Source organism: Pygocentrus nattereri, chromosome 26 (assembly GCF_015220715.1).
Source record: "Pygocentrus nattereri isolate fPygNat1 chromosome 26, fPygNat1.pri, whole genome shotgun sequence".
Classification (NCBI taxonomy): Eukaryota; Metazoa; Chordata; class Actinopteri; order Characiformes; family Serrasalmidae; genus Pygocentrus; species Pygocentrus nattereri.
The window spans coordinates 17999100-18018677 of record NC_051236.1 but is presented as its reverse complement, the minus strand read 5'-3'; the positions used below and the strand labels follow the sequence as shown (position 1 = coordinate 18018677).

The 19578-nt window shown below is 41.0% G+C and overlaps 1 protein-coding gene across 3 annotated transcripts; it reads left to right on the top strand.

Moving 5' to 3' along the window:
- The first annotated feature begins 1807 nt into the window (after positions 1 to 1807).
- On the top strand, positions 1808 to 18952 carry frs3 (fibroblast growth factor receptor substrate 3). 3 transcript variants are annotated; one of them, XM_017719523.2, is made up of 8 exons: positions 1808 to 2286; positions 4813 to 4937; positions 5089 to 5177; positions 5834 to 6020; positions 6828 to 6989; positions 9641 to 9762; positions 10486 to 11388; positions 13687 to 18952. In XM_017719523.2, the coding sequence occupies exons 3-8, from the start codon at positions 5112 to 5114 to the stop codon at positions 14119 to 14121; spliced, it is 1875 nt and encodes a 624-aa protein (XP_017575012.1). In that variant the 5' UTR covers positions 1808 to 2286; positions 4813 to 4937; positions 5089 to 5111; the 3' UTR covers positions 14122 to 18952. The 3 variants fall into 3 exon arrangements, with proteins under 3 accessions (XP_017575012.1, XP_017575021.1, XP_037390842.1); XM_017719532.2 differs by lacking the exon at positions 1808 to 2286 and adding an exon at positions 2423 to 2597; XM_037534945.1 differs by lacking the exon at positions 1808 to 2286 and adding an exon at positions 2774 to 3115.
- The last annotated feature ends 626 nt before the right edge of the window (positions 18953 to 19578 follow it).

Here is a 19578-nt window from a genome sequence, read left to right as displayed (position 1 = left end):
TGTGTGTGTATGTATATATACACACACACACACACACACACACACACACACACACACACACACACACACACACACTATATTGCCAAAAGTATTCACTCACCCATCCAAATAATTGAATTCAGGTGTTCCACTCACTTCCATGGCCACGGGTGTATAAAACCAAGCACGTAGGCATGCAGACTGCTTCTACAGACTTTTGTGAAAGAATGGGTCGCTCTCAGGAGCTCAGAGAATTCCAGAGTGGTACCGTGATAGGATGCCACCTGTGCAACAAGTCCAGTCGTGAAATTTTCTTGCTACTAAATATTCCACAGTCAGCTGTCAGAGGTATTATAAAGTGGAAGCGATTGGGAACGACAGCCACTCAGCCACAAAGTGGTAGGCCACGTAAAATGACAGAACGGGGTCAGCTTTCTGCAGTCAATCGCTACAGACTTCCAAACTTCATGTAGACTTCATATCAAGAACAGTGCGTAGAGAGCTTAATGAAATGGGCTGCCATGGCCGAGCAGCTGCATCCAAGCCTTACCTCACCAAGCGTAATGCAAAGCGTCAAATGCAGTGGTGTAAAGCACCACCACTGGACTCTGGAAAAGTGGAGACGTGTTCTCTGGAGTGATGGATGACGTTTCTCCGTTTGGTAATCTGATGACCGAGTCTGGGTTTGGTGGTTGCCAGGAGAGCGGTGCTTGTCTTGACGGCATTGTGCCAAGTGTAAAGTTTAGTGGAGGGGGATTATGGTGTGGGGTTGTTTTTCAGGTGTTGGGCTCGGCCCCTTAGTTCCAGTGAAAGGACCTCTTAATGCTTCAGCAGTCCAAGAGATTTTGTACAGTTTCATGCCCCCAACTTTATGGGAACAGTTTGGGGACAGCCCCTTCCGGTTCCAACACGACTGCGCACCAGTGCACAAAACAAGGTCCATGAAGACATGGATGAGCGGAGTTTGGTGTGGAAGAACTTGACTAACCTGCACAGAGTCCTGACTTGAACCCGATAGAACACCTTTGGGATGATGTAGAGCAGAGACTGTAAGCCAGGTCTTCTCATCCAACATCAGTGTCTGAACTCACAAATGTGCTTCTGGAAGAATGGTCAAACATTCTCATAAACACACTCCTAAACCTTATGGAAAGCCTTCCCAGAAGAGTTGAATCTGTTATAGCTGCAAAGGGTGGGCTAATATCATATTAAACCCTATAGATTAAGACTAGCATGTCACTCAATTTCACACACGTGTGAAGGAAGACAAGCGAATACTTCTGGCAATATAGTGTACTTTATGTATTCTGAGTTTTGATTATGTCACTGTGCACCAGCAGGCAGGGAAAATTATATTAACCAATATTTCATCTCCTACTCCAACCCTCTATTTTCAAAAAAAGACACTGAACTAGCTTAGAGACCCTTCCTGATAAGCAAGGAAGGAAAATGCATTATGACATGCTATTCACTTTGACTTTAAGTACTAACCAACTCATAGAACTGCAGCTCAACCTATTTGCAAAGCTATCTTGCTTCTAATCAGCACAAGACCTTAAGTTTGTTAGGCTCCTTTGCCTTTTTAATGTACTCTTCTTCTAAAACAAAATGATCAGAGGTAATCCAAAGCAGTACAGATGCTGAGCAGAATCAAAGGAAACACAAAAGAGAAACTAATCACTATAGTCTAACTGAGTAAAAAGTAGACTCCTTTCTTCATAATTACACTTTAGAAGTAAAAGTGCTATAATTTGAAAATACTCAGGAAAGTATAAATCCACCAACAATGTACCTGAGTGCAGGAAACTGATTTATCTCAACAGACAAAAGAAAAAGCACCTGTTTGGACGTGCAGTGTGCGGACAGAGGGGCCTGTGTTGGGTTCATGTTCTCAGAAGCAGCAAGGTGGGCCTGCTCAGACTGAGAGCTGCTGCCTACACGTCATCGCCTGATGCTAAAAACACGCTCCCACCTCATCTGGGTCCTCCAGCGCTTTCTACCTTCTTGCCGCTCCAGCAGCCCTCGTTGTCTGCCTGAACTCTCACCCTTTGCTGGTGGGGAAATGTCACAGAGAGGCCCGCGCCGCAGCAAGGGGGCGTCGAGGCGAAAAACAAGCGCCGTTATTGTTTTATTCCCACCCGGTTCGAGCAGAGGAAACCTCCCCCCAAAAGCCCTGTCCTAAACCAGGGTCCACCACCACCGCCGCCACCGCGAGCTCCGAGAGCCGCCGGCCGCCCTCCCTCCCCCTGCACCGGGCGCCGCGCTCCCCTCCGTCTCCGTCTCGGATTCGCAGCCGCTGCCAACCATGTGAGTAGCAAAGCGGCGGCGACGGCGGGGCTCGCGGGGGTTTCCGCAGCGCTACAGACGCTCGCGGTCGCGTGCGGGTTGCAGCGGAGCTCCGCGAGCGTCCGTAGCGCTGCGGAAACCCCCGCGAGCCCCGCCGCTCTCTCTCTCCGTACCTAGCATCCAGCTGCAGCAGAGGGCTACGTTAGCCGCTCGCCTTAAGCTTCCTCCGTAAACGGCAGCCAAGTCGCTTCATGGTTGCTGCCAGAAACCGGAGCTGGTTTGGTTTTTTTTCGTCTCGTGAAGTAAATCTGCATCGCTTTCTAGACAGAATGGTATTTCAGAAGCCATTTTTACTCTCTCTTTCTTTTTATTAACAAATTCCTGTCGACGTAGGGCACAAAACCCGTTCATGAGGGTTTTTTTCCTTTTTCGTTTATTTTTGATCCAGATTCGTTTGCCAGAGCGGGCGGCCAGGCGCGAGACTGCTAATTAATAGCTCGTTTTATTGCGTAACCTTGAGCTCACAGCTCCGCGTTTTTATGCTGGTTGCACATTGCATTTGGCTCTTATTTGAAAGACCTGCTGCTGCTGCTGCTGCTGTTGTATGTGGCGGCGAGCGACTTGAGCCCTGCATGCGATGTAGTGTAGCATGCACGCTCTCACACGGCTCTTCCAGGCAAGGCTAAAAGCAGAAGCCCATGCTGTGCGCTTCTGATTTTGGATATGAACGGACATGGGAGCCACGAGATCACCCACCGGGCTCACCCTAGTATCACCGCACTGCACGTTTGGATTGTTTTTAGACCGAGGATATCCTTTCCTGCTGTTCTGTTCCAAGCCACTATGCACGGTGACTGAATAGCACATGAATGAAAGTGGAAGGCATGATTGCGGTCTGTGTTGCAGGTTTAGAGCACAGCCACCTGCGTTACTATCAACCGGTTTGTGCACCTTTACATGAGCGTGCAGGTCTAGACGGTGTGAGTGTGCAGCAGTGACGGGCCTGCTCTGTGATTTTAGGCAAGGGCTGAGCCGTTCTCATCAGAGCTGGGTGGAAACTAGTTACATTCACTCTGTTACGTGTACTCAAGTAACATTGTGGTGTATTTCAAATACTATATAATAATACTTATGCCTAACAGGGGTGAGGAAAATAAGCGGACTTTTTTTGTTGTTTACATTTAGATACCTTGAAGATAGTGTTTATATATATATATGTATATATATATATATATATATATATATATATATATATATATATATATATATATATATATATATAGATGCACAGTACATTTGCTTCTGCATAAGTCATTATTTTACTCATGTCACTTTTACTTTAGTATAAGTCACTCTGCATAGGCCACTCAACACACTAAGCTATATGAGATTCAGCTATACAAGACGTATGTTATAACTCGCTGTAGGTTACCTAATACTGGAAACAGACCTGGCTTTTTTATGCCTTGTTGGTTGGCTGTTGCTGCACTCTGCTGTGGCTGATTGTCATCAACTTTGAATTAATGAGTTTTGGTTCTGTGTTCAAGTTCAGATTGGCTTCTATTCCTACCAATTTAAAGTCTAGTACAGTATGACATTATACGTGGTTGCAAAGAGTTGCTGTTGGTGCTACTTTTTGTGCTGCTCATCTGTTGTTTCTTTTTTTCCACACTATAAATTAGTCATTTCTAAAACCAAAAATACGCTTACATACGATATTAGGCCTACTTTAAACTGTACCAATTTTAAAGCATGTTGGAGCTGACTGAGAGATTGTAGGTTAAACCCATACCTTGAGTACCATGGCCATAAATAGCAGTAAATGACAAGTAAGCCTAAAATGCTGTTTTTGTCTTTTTGTAATATCATTGAATCACAACTTACTCGCAAATCTATTGCTAAACTCTGAGCCCATTAATCTAAACTGTAAAAATAGGTCTAGCTTTCTTATTAAAAGAAAACCTGTATGTCAGTCCACTTTAGATGTTGTTTTGGAAAGTGTGACTGAAAATAAAACGTACAGTTTATGAAAGGATCTTCAATATGTATTTTTAGAACAACAGAGACTCTCTTTGATGTCATTCGGTTTTCCTGCTGTTATTTTTTTCTGCATTCAGAAAATGCAAAAAGCACCTGATGCAGTTTGTATTCATGTAGAGTGGCCTTGATAGACAATTTTAGAGTTACTTTGCATTGCATGCAATGTTGTAAGATAAAGCTTCAACGATATTGCAATCTTATGCATGTGATGAGCTCAACAGTGCTAAACTTTTAGGTACTGAAACTGTGAAGAAGTCAGTAGATGGAGGCTTATAGAAGTCCTGAGTGATAGGCTACATTTATAATCCACTAGCCAGAGCCTCAGCCTATGTACCACTAGAGAGAAAGAAATATCATGTAAAGTAATTATACTTCACATCCAGGCAGAGCCTGGGGAGGCTTTGCCGATTACTTAAATTTCTGTATCTTAATCACAGCACACAAAGCTATGGATATCTGAAAAAGAGGGCAGTATACTCAGAGGAATCTCTCTTCTCCGTTTGTCAGGAGGCATGAAACATTTGCACGCTGGGACCTGCTGCTCTTACCAGCGCACCCCACCTCCACCATGACACCCAGCAGAGGATTCTGGGATTGACGTTAGCATCACTCCCACTGATGGCCTGGACCAGGTAAGGATTTCTTTCTTTTGTCTTGGTATAATTCAATCAGCTATTATAAGTAAACAGCGTCTACTGTTGTAGCAGTGTATTGAACACTAACTGCTTGTTGCTTTAAGTTTCTGAACATTCTCTTTAATGTTTTAACTGCTTCATGTTAAAGGTTTCAGCTAACCTGCTGAAGCTATGGGGAGCTGTTGGAGCTGTCTATACAGAGACGCCATCCAAGACAACCACCCCACCAAATTCAAGGTACATGCTTCAAAAACACATACATTTTTAATAAACAATCAAGCTGCATTCAAAAAAATTTCACTCTTCATAAAGTGTCCAGATTTGAAAGTACAAATAAGCTACAAGCACAGTTAATACTGATTCTGATATGGCTGTAAATGGTAGGGAGAAAAGTATGAAAAGCTACGCAGACATACAGCCTCTTTCTTATTAATGCTATTACTGGCACTTTCTTGAAGATGGTAGGCATGAACTGTAGAATTTGTAGTGTTTTGTTTATTTTTAACCCCTAATTTTCACCCATCAGCAGATCCAAACTTTTGTTTCTCTGTCTCATAAGTACACATTTTACATATTAATCACCATTATAATTGCTTAATAACTATGTTAGTTAATAGTCCATAAAAGAAAATTCCAGTGTTTATTTACCTATTTTTTTGTCCGATTACCAGACTTCAGAAGATTTATCTGAACTTAGTTAAAAAACAGAATCCTCACTTATTCAGAACACTTATAGCCAATCGTAGGCCAGTGGGCAGGTGTTGAAGAAACAAATGAACAATACAAATACAGCAGACTGAGATTAAGTGGAAAAAGTCTGGATTTCTAAGATCAAAAACTGATATATAAGAATTTAAGGGGTTAATCTCTGTATAACCTGTCATTATCTGTAGGTGACAAATGTTGATGATGAAGGGAATGAGCTGGGATCGGGGACGATGGAGCTCACCCAAACAGAGCTCATTCTGCACACACGCAAGCGGGACGCCATCCGGTGGCCATACCTCTGTCTGCGGCGCTACGGATACGATTCCAACCTCTTCTCCTTTGAGAGCGGCCGGCGCTGCCAGACAGGGCAGGGTGAGTTCAGTAATCTTCTGATACATTCGGCCTGGACCTCATCTCTCAGGCACATGGTAGATCAGTGCTTTTAATGAGAAAACTACGAGCGCTGAAGTTTTTCAGAAGGAGATGTTGAATTGTTGCATGGGCTTTTCTTGAAGAACACATACAATTTTATTGTCAGAAAATCCGCTTTGCATATAACTTAAAGTTTTAATATTCACTGGAACCATTTGGATGTCCCAAGAATTCATAGCCTGAGCCTATGTGAATTATAGGTTAATGTAGGATTATTTCTTTTTCTTCAGCTGAGTTTGGTTGGCAAGTGATGATTTCCTCATTTCTGAAAACAGATTACAAGCAGACTTTTTTTTTTAAAGTTTGGTTAGAATGAATTGTGGAATGACCATTATGTATTTGTAATTGATTCCAGCCTCCAGTGCTCTTTAAGGTGGATGTTTGTACTTGTTTATAGCACAGGCTGATTGTGTTCATATCAGAAATCAAAAGACAGTAACTTTGGCTTACCTGTGAGAGGGAGAAGGGACTACAAAATGTACTATAGCAAGTGTTATTCTACTGCCCCCTAGTGCCAGAATGAGTGATGGATAGTGAAAAATGAGCTGAAGAGTGCGGTGCGATGCTCACAGGTCTAAAGAGCACAATTGCTCTGCTAGTGAGATCAGACCCCTTTTATTTTGCCCTGTATTTGCAGTTTAGACATACAGCTCTTTAAGTTAAACATGCATGTTTTCCATTTTCTTGCTGAAGTTGTGTGTACAATGAATGTGTAAAGCAAACGTGTATTTCTCTGTGCTACTGCAGGGATTTTTGCATTTAAATGCTCTCGTGCAGAGGAGATATTTAACCTGCTGCAGGAGCTGATGCAGTGCAACAGCATTAATGTGGTGGAGGAGCCTATGATCATGACCCGCCCTGGCCACGCGCCAGAGATGGACCTGCCTCGAACCCCACAAACACCCAACAGTGAGACTGTCATATACTCACATTTTATTCAACTTGTTCTATGTACTTATAGGTATCGGTAATTGAGCAAACGTGTTATTTTTTTTCAAATTGACTGTACCAACACAAATATACCAAGGCAATTATGAAAATAACCTCAAGCACATATCATAAAACAAGAGTATATGAACCTTGAAGTTTTTATTAACCTACATAACTCCACTTTTTGTTGTTTTATAAATTTCCCACAAGAAAATTATAAAGCAGATGTGACAAACATTTATCATCAATGATGTTCAGGCATTTCAAGTGCAGAGCAACTACATAACATACATATTTGAGTAACTAATTGTAAATTACACAGAATTTCATGCATTTTTCCTAAAACTACAGATTTCTATGCATGTTGTATAAAATAATAGAGGTCCAGGATCTCCAGTATCAAAGGTTTTTCAGAAGTAATTTAGTTGTTAAGATGTAAACAAAATCTTCTAAAGAGGTTTGATTTGAAACACCATTGTAGGAAAGCTGAAGTTTATTGACAGTGGTGGTGAAAGGAACCAGGGATCACAATGTCCAAATGCAAATTCCGCCATTGTATTTACTATCCAAAATCACATGTCTTCTGAGTTGTAATATGTAATGTTGATATGGTTAAATAATAGTAAATCAAATTGAAAAAAAGTTTTTTAGGGACTGTTTTGTATTGTAATGACCTCCCTGCCATGAATATATGAAAAAAAAAACACATTATAAAACCTTATATATTGTGTCAGGCATGAGGTAATATATTTATAATCCTTTCATGTAATAACTTTCTGCGAGGGCACTTTTAGAGGCATCAGACACTCTGGATGTGTGGTTCCTATTACAACTGCTGTAAACAATTCTGAACTGCTAAGTTTCTAAAGAATGCATCTGACTTTTCAAGCAGAAATCGGTGACATTACCCTTTAATATAGGATTTGATATATGGGTTAATCAGTTTCTGTACTATTAATAGTCAGTTTTAAATTTGTATTTAAGAAACCTGAACATACACTGCTCAAAAAAATGAAGGGAACACTCAAATAACACGTCCTAGATCTGATTGAATGAAATATTCTCATTGAATGTTGAAGTTGAATGTGCTGACAACAAAATCACACAAAAATCATCAATGGAAATCAAATGTATTAACCAATGGAGGCCTGGATTTGGAGTCACACACAAAATTAAAGTGGAAAAACACACTACAGGCTGATCCAACTTTGATGTAATGTCCTGAAAACAAGTCAAAATGAGGCTCAGTATTGTGTGTGGCCTCCACGTGCCTGTATGACCTCCCTACAACGCCTGGGCATGCTCCTGATGAGGTGGCGGATGGTCTCCTGAGGGATCTCCTCCCAGACCTGGACTAAAGCATCCGCCAACTCCTGGACAGTCTGTGGTGCAACGTGGCGTTGGTGGATGGAGCAAGACATGATGTCCCAGATGTGCTCAATCGGATTCAGGTCTGGGGAACGGACGGGCCAGTCCATAGCTTCAATGCCTTCATCTTGCAGGAACTGCTGACACACTCCAGCCACATGAGGTCTAGCACTGTCCTGCATTAGGAGGAACCCAGGGCCAACCGCAACAGCATATGGTCTCACAAGGGGTCTGAGGATCTAATCTCGGTACCTAATGGCAGTCAGGCTACCTCTGGCGAGCACATGGAGGGCTGTGCGGCCCTCCAAAGAAACGCCACCCCACACCATTACTGACCCACTGCCAAACCGGTCATGCTGAAGGATGTTGCAGGCAGCAGATCGCTCTCCACGGTGTCTCCAGACTCTGTCACGTCTGTCACATGTGCTCAGTGTGAACCTGCTTTCATCTGTGAAGAACACAGGGCGCCAGTGGCGAATTTGCCAATCCTGGTGTTCTCTGGCAAATGCCAAGCGTCCTGCACGGTGTTGGGCTGTGAGCACAACCCCCATCTGTGGATGTCGGGCCCTCATACCATCCTCATGGAGTCGGTTTCTAACCGTTTGTGCAGACACATGCACATTTGTGGCCTGCTGGAGGTCATTTTGCAGGACTCTGGCAGTGCTCCTCCTGTTCCTCCTTGCACAAAGGCGGAGGTAGCGGTCCTGCTGCTGGGTTGTTGCCCTCCTACAGCCTCCTCCACGTCTCCTGGTGTACTGGCCTGTCTCCTGGTAGCACCTCCAGCCTCTGGACACTACTCTGACAGACACAGCAAACCTTCTTGCCACAGCTCGTATTGATGTGCCATCCTGGATGAGCTGCACTACCTGAGCCACTTGTGTGGGTTGTAGAGTCCGTCTCATGCTACCACGAGTGTGAAAGCACCACCAACATTCAAAAGTGACCAAAACATCAGCCAGAAAGCAGAAAGGTACTGAGAAGTGGTCTGTGGTCCCCACCTGCAGAACCACTCCTTTATTGAGTGTGTCTTGCTAATTGCCAGTAATTTCCACCTGTTGTCTATTCCATTTGCACAACAGCATGTGAAATTGATTGTCAATCAGTGTTGCTTCCTAAGTGGACAGTTTGATTTCACAGAAGTTTGATTTACTTGGAGTTATATTGTGTTGTTTAAGTGTTTATTTTTTTGAGCAGTGTATATTCTCTCTTACTTCCAAATCAGCAATATAACCCTTTGTTCTATGTGTGTCCCTGCCCTGTAGCTCCTGGGTTCCCAGTGCAGGCTTTCCCTAATGGATACCCTGGGTACCCTGTCAGTGCAGACTCATCACAGCCCACTCTCTCTGATGACCACAGGCACAGCCTCATGGGGATGGATGACCAGGTAAATACATTGTATGCACATAAGCTCAAAGATGTTCAACACCACTGTTTAAACTCTGTACCACATGGCTACATATGCAGGATGCAGCCACAATATGGGTATACACAATTAGTCTGTGTTATTATTTCTTACTAACATTTTTTAGCCAGAGTAAAATAACACCCCTGTAGAATGTTTTGGGAAATCTTTTTCTGTATTGTCTCCAGCTTGTTGATGGCTCCACTGCCTCTTATAAACCATGAGTGAACAGTTAGTGGGTGAGGCTGCAAGTGGTTTGCTTGATAGGATGAAGTCTTAGTAAATTGAATGATAAATTCAGCACATTGTGTATTGTGGCCACATTTTGCTTTCACATCAAAGCATATTTGGCACAATGCCAGTGCTCGTACATACATCTGGCAAAGGCACATCTGACTTTATTATTGGCGGTGTTCAAGCATGTTACTCACTCAGTGGCAGAATTAACAAAATTTGATCAAAAGCACAGTAAATAGTTATAGTTATAATAGTTATAATTAGGCCAAAAAAGTAATGAGCTTTCATTAACATCAGTATTTGCCATCACAACATGTTTTATGAGACATTTGCAACCAGTTGTGGGTAATTACAAAACAGGAGTATTTCTCATAGGAAATCAAAAAGAATTTATTTACACAAAAAAATTGTATAAACACTCACACATACATGCATCCATACTAATCCCCATTTCTCCTGCCTTCGCAGACACATACTTATGTGAACACAGTGAGTATGGAGAGTGATCTGTCCAGCCGCCACTGTGTCCACTCCCTGCCAGAGGTGCGGCCCACCTCCTTTCCCGAGGCCTCCTCGTCCTCCACCGGCCGTGGGGGTCCAATACCTGGTCAGGCCGGCCTGCACTGCTGCCCCATGGACGACTCTCACAAGGACCCTCAGGTGTTCCTGCAGCCTGGAGCTCAGGAGGTAAAGTTCATGCTGGGTCCCACGCCTGCTCAGCGCCACCTGCTGGAGAGAGATCGGCACTCTGCTCACCCGCTCCGAGCGCCGGATGGCAGCTCCGAGACTGAGGGGGAGGAGGCTCCACCCATGCACATGTGCAACACACACTCCTACCACCATTACCACCATCATCTACACCGGCACCCCAGTATGGAGCCCAGTCAGCTAACATACGAGAACATTAATGGACTGCGAGGGGGACGCAGGCAGAGGCTCAGCCCCAGCAGCGTGTCCCAGTCCCAGTCAGTCGGCTCCAGCAGCAGCAGCAGCACCACCGGCGAAACGCACCCACACACACACCCACACTCGCTCCCACTCACACACACACACACCTCCGTGCTGCCCCCTCAGGGCTACGGCTGCGAGAGAGGCACGGGGCTCGGAGGTCACCGCCGCACCGCGCTGCTCAACTATGAGAACCTTCCATCACTTCCGCCTGTGTGGGAGTACCGTGCCCTTCAGCGTGAGGAAGAGGAGGAGCAAGACGAAGATGAGGAAGACGATGAGTATGAGGAGGAAGAGGAGGAGGACTTTGATGAATATGAATACTCAGAAGGGCCTGGGACCCCAAATGGATATCATCAGGAAGCTGGCGGCAGTGGTGGGATTCATCGCGATGCTCTGCAGAACTATGTTAATACAGAACAGGTGGGGAAATGCATTCCATTAACAGAACACATAACACTGTCTATAGATCTATTATTTAAGCTGGATTACTGTTACCATGGTAGGCAGTTGTTTGATGGACCAACTTGTATGAGATAAGATATCTGTCTAAATCTGAAATCTTTGTGACCAGTGCTGATAGCAGTTTTAAGCTAAAAAGTTTGATAACCAATAATATCAGCAGATATATGTAATCACATGAATGTAACTTCCAAAGTTTTAGGTAAGCATGGCTTTTAAAGGATAAAGGGTAAAGGGACATTTTTAAAAATGTATTAAAAAGGACGTGATGTCCGTTTTTATACCTGCATATATATTTGATTTAAATCTATGAGCATTTTATGTCTTAAATATAGTTAGTGTTATCAGAGTTTTAATTACCTCTTTTAGTTATTAAAACTAAAGTGGTCTGGTTGTACCATTTGACATACAGGTTGTGCCACATGACTTTTCAGACTAATTTCAGATTAAATGGGCATCTATTTACACACCTGTAGAAGCTTTTGTCCTTGAACTTGAGTTTGTACATTAAAAAAAAAACCTTGTTTTCAAATAAATAAACAGGTGGTGTAACCAGTAATTACTTTTCAGATTAATTTCAAATTAAATAGGCATCTACTTAGATACACATAAAAGCCTTTGTTTTTAAACTTGAGTTCATACATAACATTTTTTCAAGTAAATAAAAGTTATTATAATAATTACACATGTTCATGTTTTCCGGAGGTCATACCACCCGACATGTTAAATGGAACCATTCTAGCCAGGAGTCAAAAATGGTATTTTTCCCCAAATGTGTGAAAGGGCTACTGACTTTGGCAGTGAAGGGGTCTGGTTGGTTGGTTGCACCACCTGACAGTTTTTAGAGTTCTGGAGGCAAAAAGTAAAAAAAAAAAAAAAAAAAAAAGCCAAGTCAATGACCCAGGAGTAATACTCAATAACAACACATACACAGCTGAGTTAATTCACAGCTTTTATTATTATCTTACCAAGGTCAATTCACAGAAGATAACTATTACCATGGGACTTCTGTAATAAATACAATTAGTGGATTAAAACCATGACTCTCATTCATACTCAATCAAATTAAAATACTAACTTGTAGAGCTAAAGTATAAGGCTTATTTCTGTCTCTAAAACAAAACTACTGAGCACAGACATTTTGGCAGTCTGAAAGAAAAAAGTACATGAAAGATAATTAAACATGAAAGTTAATTAAATTAAATTTACAGAATATGTATCAAGAAAGACATTTAAAACTAGAGGAACCTAGTATTGAGTTCTTCACAAGGCAGCCTAAAATAACAGCATTATTGCCAAAGCAGAAATTTGTACCTAAATCGTCTGCACACTATCTCATTACTATAAACTAGAGAGTGATAACTGCGAGAGTGCTTGGAATAACACTGTGTTTTTTTGTTGTTTTTTTTTTTCACAAGAACAAAAACTTTGTTTAGTGAGATATTACTGCCACTTACCGCTGACTTTATGTTTGGTTGTTTTTGTTATTAAGAACCTTGCCATGCAATACTTTCTTGAAAGTATTTTATTAGTAGAAAGTCTAGTGTTGTGGTGGTGGAGTCGAGGTGAAATCTCTACAGCTGGTTCCTACAGCACCAGAGGGGGCATGCAAAAGCAGTGAAGCTCTTTGAACATGAGCCGACCCGCTAGCTCTACTCCCCTGTATGTGACCATATAGAAAACAATCTATGAGTTTAATTCCAAAATGCTATTTATCCATTTGTAACATTTTTGGATATAACAAGTTTTTGAAAAGAATAACAGATGACAAAGAAAAACACATTTTTATTTCTCTAATAAAGGCGGTATTCATCATAATGTCAGTCAGTTTTTTCTCATCACACCTACTACAGTTGACAGAACAGCAGCAGACTACTATGCAGACAGAGAGTAAATGCAAAAAATACAGACAAAACATGCAAAGACTACATAAACTCTTTTGTTCAATAGGCAGTAACTATACAACTACCATAAAACCAAGCACAAGGCAGTAAAGACTAGCCATTTCACTTATGTGTGTAATCCACTCCAATAACATCTAAAAAAAATCTTAGTCTGTAGTTGTTTGGAATAAAACTCTTTATATGCACTGATCAAGGAAGCACTTGGAACAGTGTAAAGACAAAAGTGCAGGGCCTCAAGCCCTGTCTGGTGTCTCTGTCTGCACGTTCCTGCTACAGACAGTTTAGTCTTCTGTAATATGACACAAACGCACAGACTCCCATACACCCCAATAACATGTCTCGTTTCCCATCACAGATACAGCCTCCACGTCTCCGTCATGCGTGCCCTCCCCATCCTCACCCCCCTGATAGGGGTGGCCGTGTGTTCAGTTTTGATTTCCGCCGGCAGCGGGCGGGGCGGGGCACAATTGGGGGCTCCACCTGTGAGCAGCATGGCCGCCACCCTCCCCCTCCCCCCTCTCGCCAGCTCAACTACATCCAGGTGGATCTGGAGGCAGGAGGCTCCAGTTGTCCAGGACACGGAGGGGGCGGAGCTCAGGTGCCACAGAGACCGCCTCCCCTCAAGCGCGGAATGGCTGCTGCGGCGGCTCCACCCTCACGTCGCGGGGAGTGCTACGCCGTGATCGACCTGCAGAAGACTGCAGCCATGTCCAACCTTCAGAAAGCTCTGCCCCGTGACGATGGCACCTCGCGGAAAACACGCCACAACAGCACCGACCTGCCTCTGTGAAAGAAAGTAAGAAGGATAAAGAGTGAAAAAGGAAGCAGGATATGGGTGAGAGCAGATAAAGGTGTAAGGACGGCGCTCTGGGGGTGTTACTGTTATCCTCTTGTTTGTGTTGGAGTGTCTGTCGCCACACCCGTGTTTTGGCACATGTACATTCATACCAACTACTTATTGTCGATACGGTCAGATGAAAGTGTGTATATTGAGCTAAAGGTTTTACAGGTAAATGCAATTTTTAAAGGTTGATCTACAGTGGACTTTGGTACCGCTGGTTTATTAGGTCCATAGTTTGTTTTGATACTGGTGATCTGGGCATAGAGAATTCTGCACCATAGTTTTCAATCGCAAGCCCGGTTCTGGACTGAGCAGAATCAAGAAAATTAACATCATGAAAGCACACGAATATATATATAATGCTGCCCTATTTGAGGGCACTTGTGGAATGGGTATTAGAAAGTACAAGTAAAAGTTCTCCAAGGAAAAAAGAAGAGGAAAAAAGTATATTTTCTTATACTCAAGTGGAAATGTTGTGTTATGACAGTTATTTCAGTTACTGACAGATCTGGAATCTGTATACACCTTAATTCATATGGCAGATAGTAAAACTAACTATGGATCTAATTATAAGATCATGTAGGCTGCAGGACATATTACAACCTGTGAGTTGCTCACTGAAATGTGGCAAATCTCTGCCTGTAAGCTCCCAGTATGTAAGTGAATCTCAGGAGTTCGTTGAAATCTGTGTAGTGCCACCCTCTGAGAGAACACTGATTGATGAACAAGAACTGTTTCAGTAGCAAAGTTGAATTTGCTAATTAAATGCACTCACATTTTTTTTATTATTCAGTTAAGAATAATATTAATCACTTTTATCATTTTGATTTTGTTGTTTGTGCCCTGATTTAAAAAGAAATTACAGGTCCTACATGCAGCCACTGTATGTAGAGAAAGAAGAGACTGTTCAGTACTTGAATGTCAGTTTGATACCCGCAGAATATCCTATCCTCAGGAATTCTCATATTATCCATTTCAATTAGTAATGCTTCTAAACCAAGGCATCGAACTGTAATGTAAAAGGTTTACCAAACACATTTGGGTGTTTAAAGATAAAAACCTTTAAAAATTGCATCCAGATTTGGTCACAAACTGCTCTGTAACTGATTAGCTGTATTTTTTCAGCTAATGAGTCTCTGCTCAGAGTTCTGTGTGTCGAAGCTCGTTTGTACACAGTAATGCTGGTGATCTGTGTGAAGGTCATGTTGCATATCGAAGCTCTTTATATTGTGTTTTCACCTTGAGAGGAAACACCCCTATAAATTTGATGATGAAAGTGTAGACTTTCATTAAGCGAGTTCTTTGTGTGTTGGAGTGCAGATTGGGTGAGGAAAGTTTGAAAAACTCTGAAAGATAACAGTCTGACTGCTGTTCCCACACCCTTGAAGTATTCACTTACCTGTGACGTTTTAAGTATTAATGAAGTGCAAAGAAGTCCACAAGTGTGTATTTATGTATATCTATGTTTTTGGAAAAACTGTGCAAAGCATCATAGACATGCATATGCAGAGGGAAGGACATTCATTATTTTTTATATCTGAAGAAGAAAAATGTCATTCCACAAGCCTTAAGTGGCAGATCATATTTATTTGTTTAATTTATGATTATTTATATATTTATTGATTTGTTTATTTTTGGTATTTCACTTTTAATAAGCAAGAGTAGATGACATATTTATTAATTAGATGATGAATTGTCTTACAATAGATACTAAAGGCGATGAGGGAGACCACAGAGTCCAGCTTGCCATTCTTACAGCGTTTTTAGAAAAGCAAAAATTACTATATTTAATTATGCTAAAATATTATAGTGACATATTGTGCCAAACAGCTGAATATATAACTGAATCATGTGCCATTGGTGAATGTGGAATTTGAGGGCTAACTATCAACTGAAAATAAAATGCAGCTGTACTCTACGGCTACACAAGGATGATAAGCTATCCTGGGCTAAAACCTTGATGATTTAGACATGTTTACCAAATCCCTATAAAATCTCATTTATACATCCCTGTGAAGGATATATCAGGATTTTGTGTTTTACTTCATATCCGTTGTTTAGTTCTGAATGTTTCAGTGTCAGTCACAGAACTCCAGTCAGGGTTCATATTTGTCTGTTCCACCTATAGTAGCAGGTAGCCTACTGTGTGTGTTGCCTTGCAGATATATTTGCACTATACTGTGAAAAAGACCAATGTGGATAATAACTAGAATTCTGTAATTGATAAAGCTCCTGGGATGTTAATGGATAATGAATTAGTGGTTTTCTGTATAAAGATTAAACCTAGTCCAAGAGAATGGAAAATCCTAGTTGGGGGCATAATTTTAGTTCAAGACTAGGGTTAATCCGTGATGGAAACCAGACCCTTAAAATGTTTGTTTGTCTGAAATAACTCACTGGTGTCCACTGTATATAGCCTACTGAGGGGTTTCCACCCATTTTTCAAAATTTCATCACTATGTAAATACACTACGGTTCTTATGTAAACAATCAGTGGGTAGGTGTTCTGTACCTCATAGAATCCAATCATAACCTTTTACTAAAAATATTTATGATCAGATATGCATTTCTGGTAATGCATTTGCCACTCACTTATAAAAGTGCTAAAGCAGAAATGTGTATATGAAAATTTGGAAAATAGGTGGAAAACAGTATTGTAGTTCCTTTTTGTTCAGCTGGGCGGAGATGGAGACCTGGCTTTTCACATTGGAACTGGCAGCTATACTGTACTGGGTGCAAGCTCTTTAACAAATATACAGCCACATTTTAGAATTTATATTGTAAAACTAACTCAATAGACCTACCATGAGGAATATGGTTTGCTTATTTAGCCTCTTTAGCCCTTTGTTGGACATTTGAAGTTTATATTTTCATAATCTGTCACGTAATCAATGCCAAATTTAAAAAAAAAACTTAAGTATGCAAAAAAATATTATTTATATATTAGAAAAGATGTAATAAATATCCCTGCAGTTTAGTTAAACATAACTTTCTATATGATAGGGTGTTTCATCTCACTACAGTATAGCTGTTAGAGGGTTAAGCCAAACAAAATCAACATGTAACACTCACACAAGTACATTACAGTACATGTAATGTACTCTAAGAATGCGATGATAATATTTGGACACTTTTCAACTTTTGAGAGAATCAATCTAGTTTTAACATCTATATTTTTGGTATTGTGGTGTGAAGAACATTTTTGCAATAACAGATATTGGAGTCATATACAAGTTTGTCTAAGTTGTGAAAGATGATGATCTGTGGCAAGATCCACAGATTTCACCACCTTTCAAAGAGGTCTTGATCAGCACTAAGTTTGCTGTCTTTCTCAGGCCTTGTCTTGATATATGTGTGTTGTGGGTACCTAAACCAGGCTCGGGGTGGGGAAAGGGAGGTTGTACTTGTTTTAACTGTGAGATAAGTGGGATCATAGATAACCTGATTGTGCCATAGGTGATTTTTTTTGCCAAACAATCTTTGAAAAGAAATATATTGTTGTTAACATATGGGGAAATTAAGATACAGTAGCACATATCTTAGAATTCTGTGTTTACGTTGATTGTGTAAGGCCTCTTTGGATTGTGAATCTTTGTTTTTATTTGTCTTTTTTGCAGAGTTTTCCATGGTTATCATGAATTTTATTCCATTATCAGGGTAAATCCGAAGTAGCTTTTCGCTGTGAATCTCATCCGTTCTGGGTAGCACTTTAGACCCAGACTAGTTGCACTGAACATGTAATTAGGACAGCAATGATCCTTAATCATTGTAAATCCCACTGTAAAAGTACGAGTCTTCAAAATTTACAAAGAAGTGTTCAACGTTCACATAGCATTTACAGTTACAAGTATTTAGTGACTTAATTGCAGTCTTTGTTTAGACTTTTCTTGTTGACTTGTTTGATGTTTTCATCAAAACAACTATGTACCTCTCCCTTGATGCAATGTCATACTTGGGATTTGCATTCATCAAGTGATAGTTCTATTTTCATCCAAGCCTGAGATGAATTTTCAGCTGAAGAGGGTCCAGAAGGAAACCTAACTGAAAACTGAGTGACTTATGTGGCAGTTGGGCTTCTTATATATTGTCTTAATAAGGCTTAGGCAGAGCTCAATGACTGTGACGTACTGTACATTAATGTGAATGTGTGCCAAATGTGTCCGAGTAAGAGAGAGAGCGAGAGCGGCGATCATGCATGGACTCTGTGCTAGAGCCTCCTGACGCTCTGTGAACAGTCTCACTCTCTGTATGAATGTAACACACAGAGACGGACTCGTAAAACGCCCAGTTCAGGCGATTTACACTTGATGTTTCTATCCTCCCTGATGAAAAAAAGTGTTACTGTTTTGTCTTGAAATTTCAAAAAAATTTTCCAGTTGCTTTCTTTGTATACAGTATTTACATTTTCTTGTAAGTATGTATTTCTGTGTGTGTACATAACATATATATGGATATGCGGTGGCAGTCAGCTTTTCCTGTGTTCGTTTACGCAACACACTACTTTTGCCACAGCTGTCAAATCGTAGGAAGATCAGTGCATCGAAAATTCATTTCATTAGATGGACAATGCATCATCGTCTCTTTACAGAGAGACGTCCACTTCAGTAGTCTGTTGTAGTTACAGTCCTGACCCTTCCCTCCTCCTTACAATGCAAAACAGGCATGCCCCATATTGAATGTTATTTTCAGTCATATAAACCTTTTGAAGAGGAAGGCTTGTACAATAACAATGAATGTGATTAAATGTAATGTCAATATTAAAACTGGAACTGTAAATAAATGATTGTACTTTCTAGTCATTTTTCCAAGTAAGTCAAAATGGAAAAGTAACAAATGCAGTGTACATTGTATAAATGTATGCAAAAGTTTGGACACCCTTGGCCAAATTACATATTTTGATTATTTGATATTTTGATAACCCTTTGTAAACCTTTGTAAACCTAAAACAAGTAAACCTTTGTAGCAAACTATATATATATATATATATATATATATATATATATATATATATATTATACACTGCTCAAAAAAATAAAGGGAACACTTAAACAACACAATATAACTCCAAGTCAATCAAACAGTGAAATCAAACTGTCCACTTAGGAAGCAACACTGATTGACAATCAATTTAACATGCTGATGTGCAAATGGAATAGACAACAGGTGGAAATTACTGGCAATTAGCAAGACACACTCAATAAAGGAGTGGTTCTGCAGGTGGGGACCACAGACCACTTCTCAGTACTTATGCTTTTTGGCTGATGTTTTATTCATATTTCATTGATTCAGATCTAGGATGTGTTATTTGAGTGTTCCCTTTATTTTTTTGAGCAGTGTATATATCAGTAAACATCTCCACTAAGCACCTGGTTGAGGATCTGGAAATGAAGCTAATTGATGCCTACA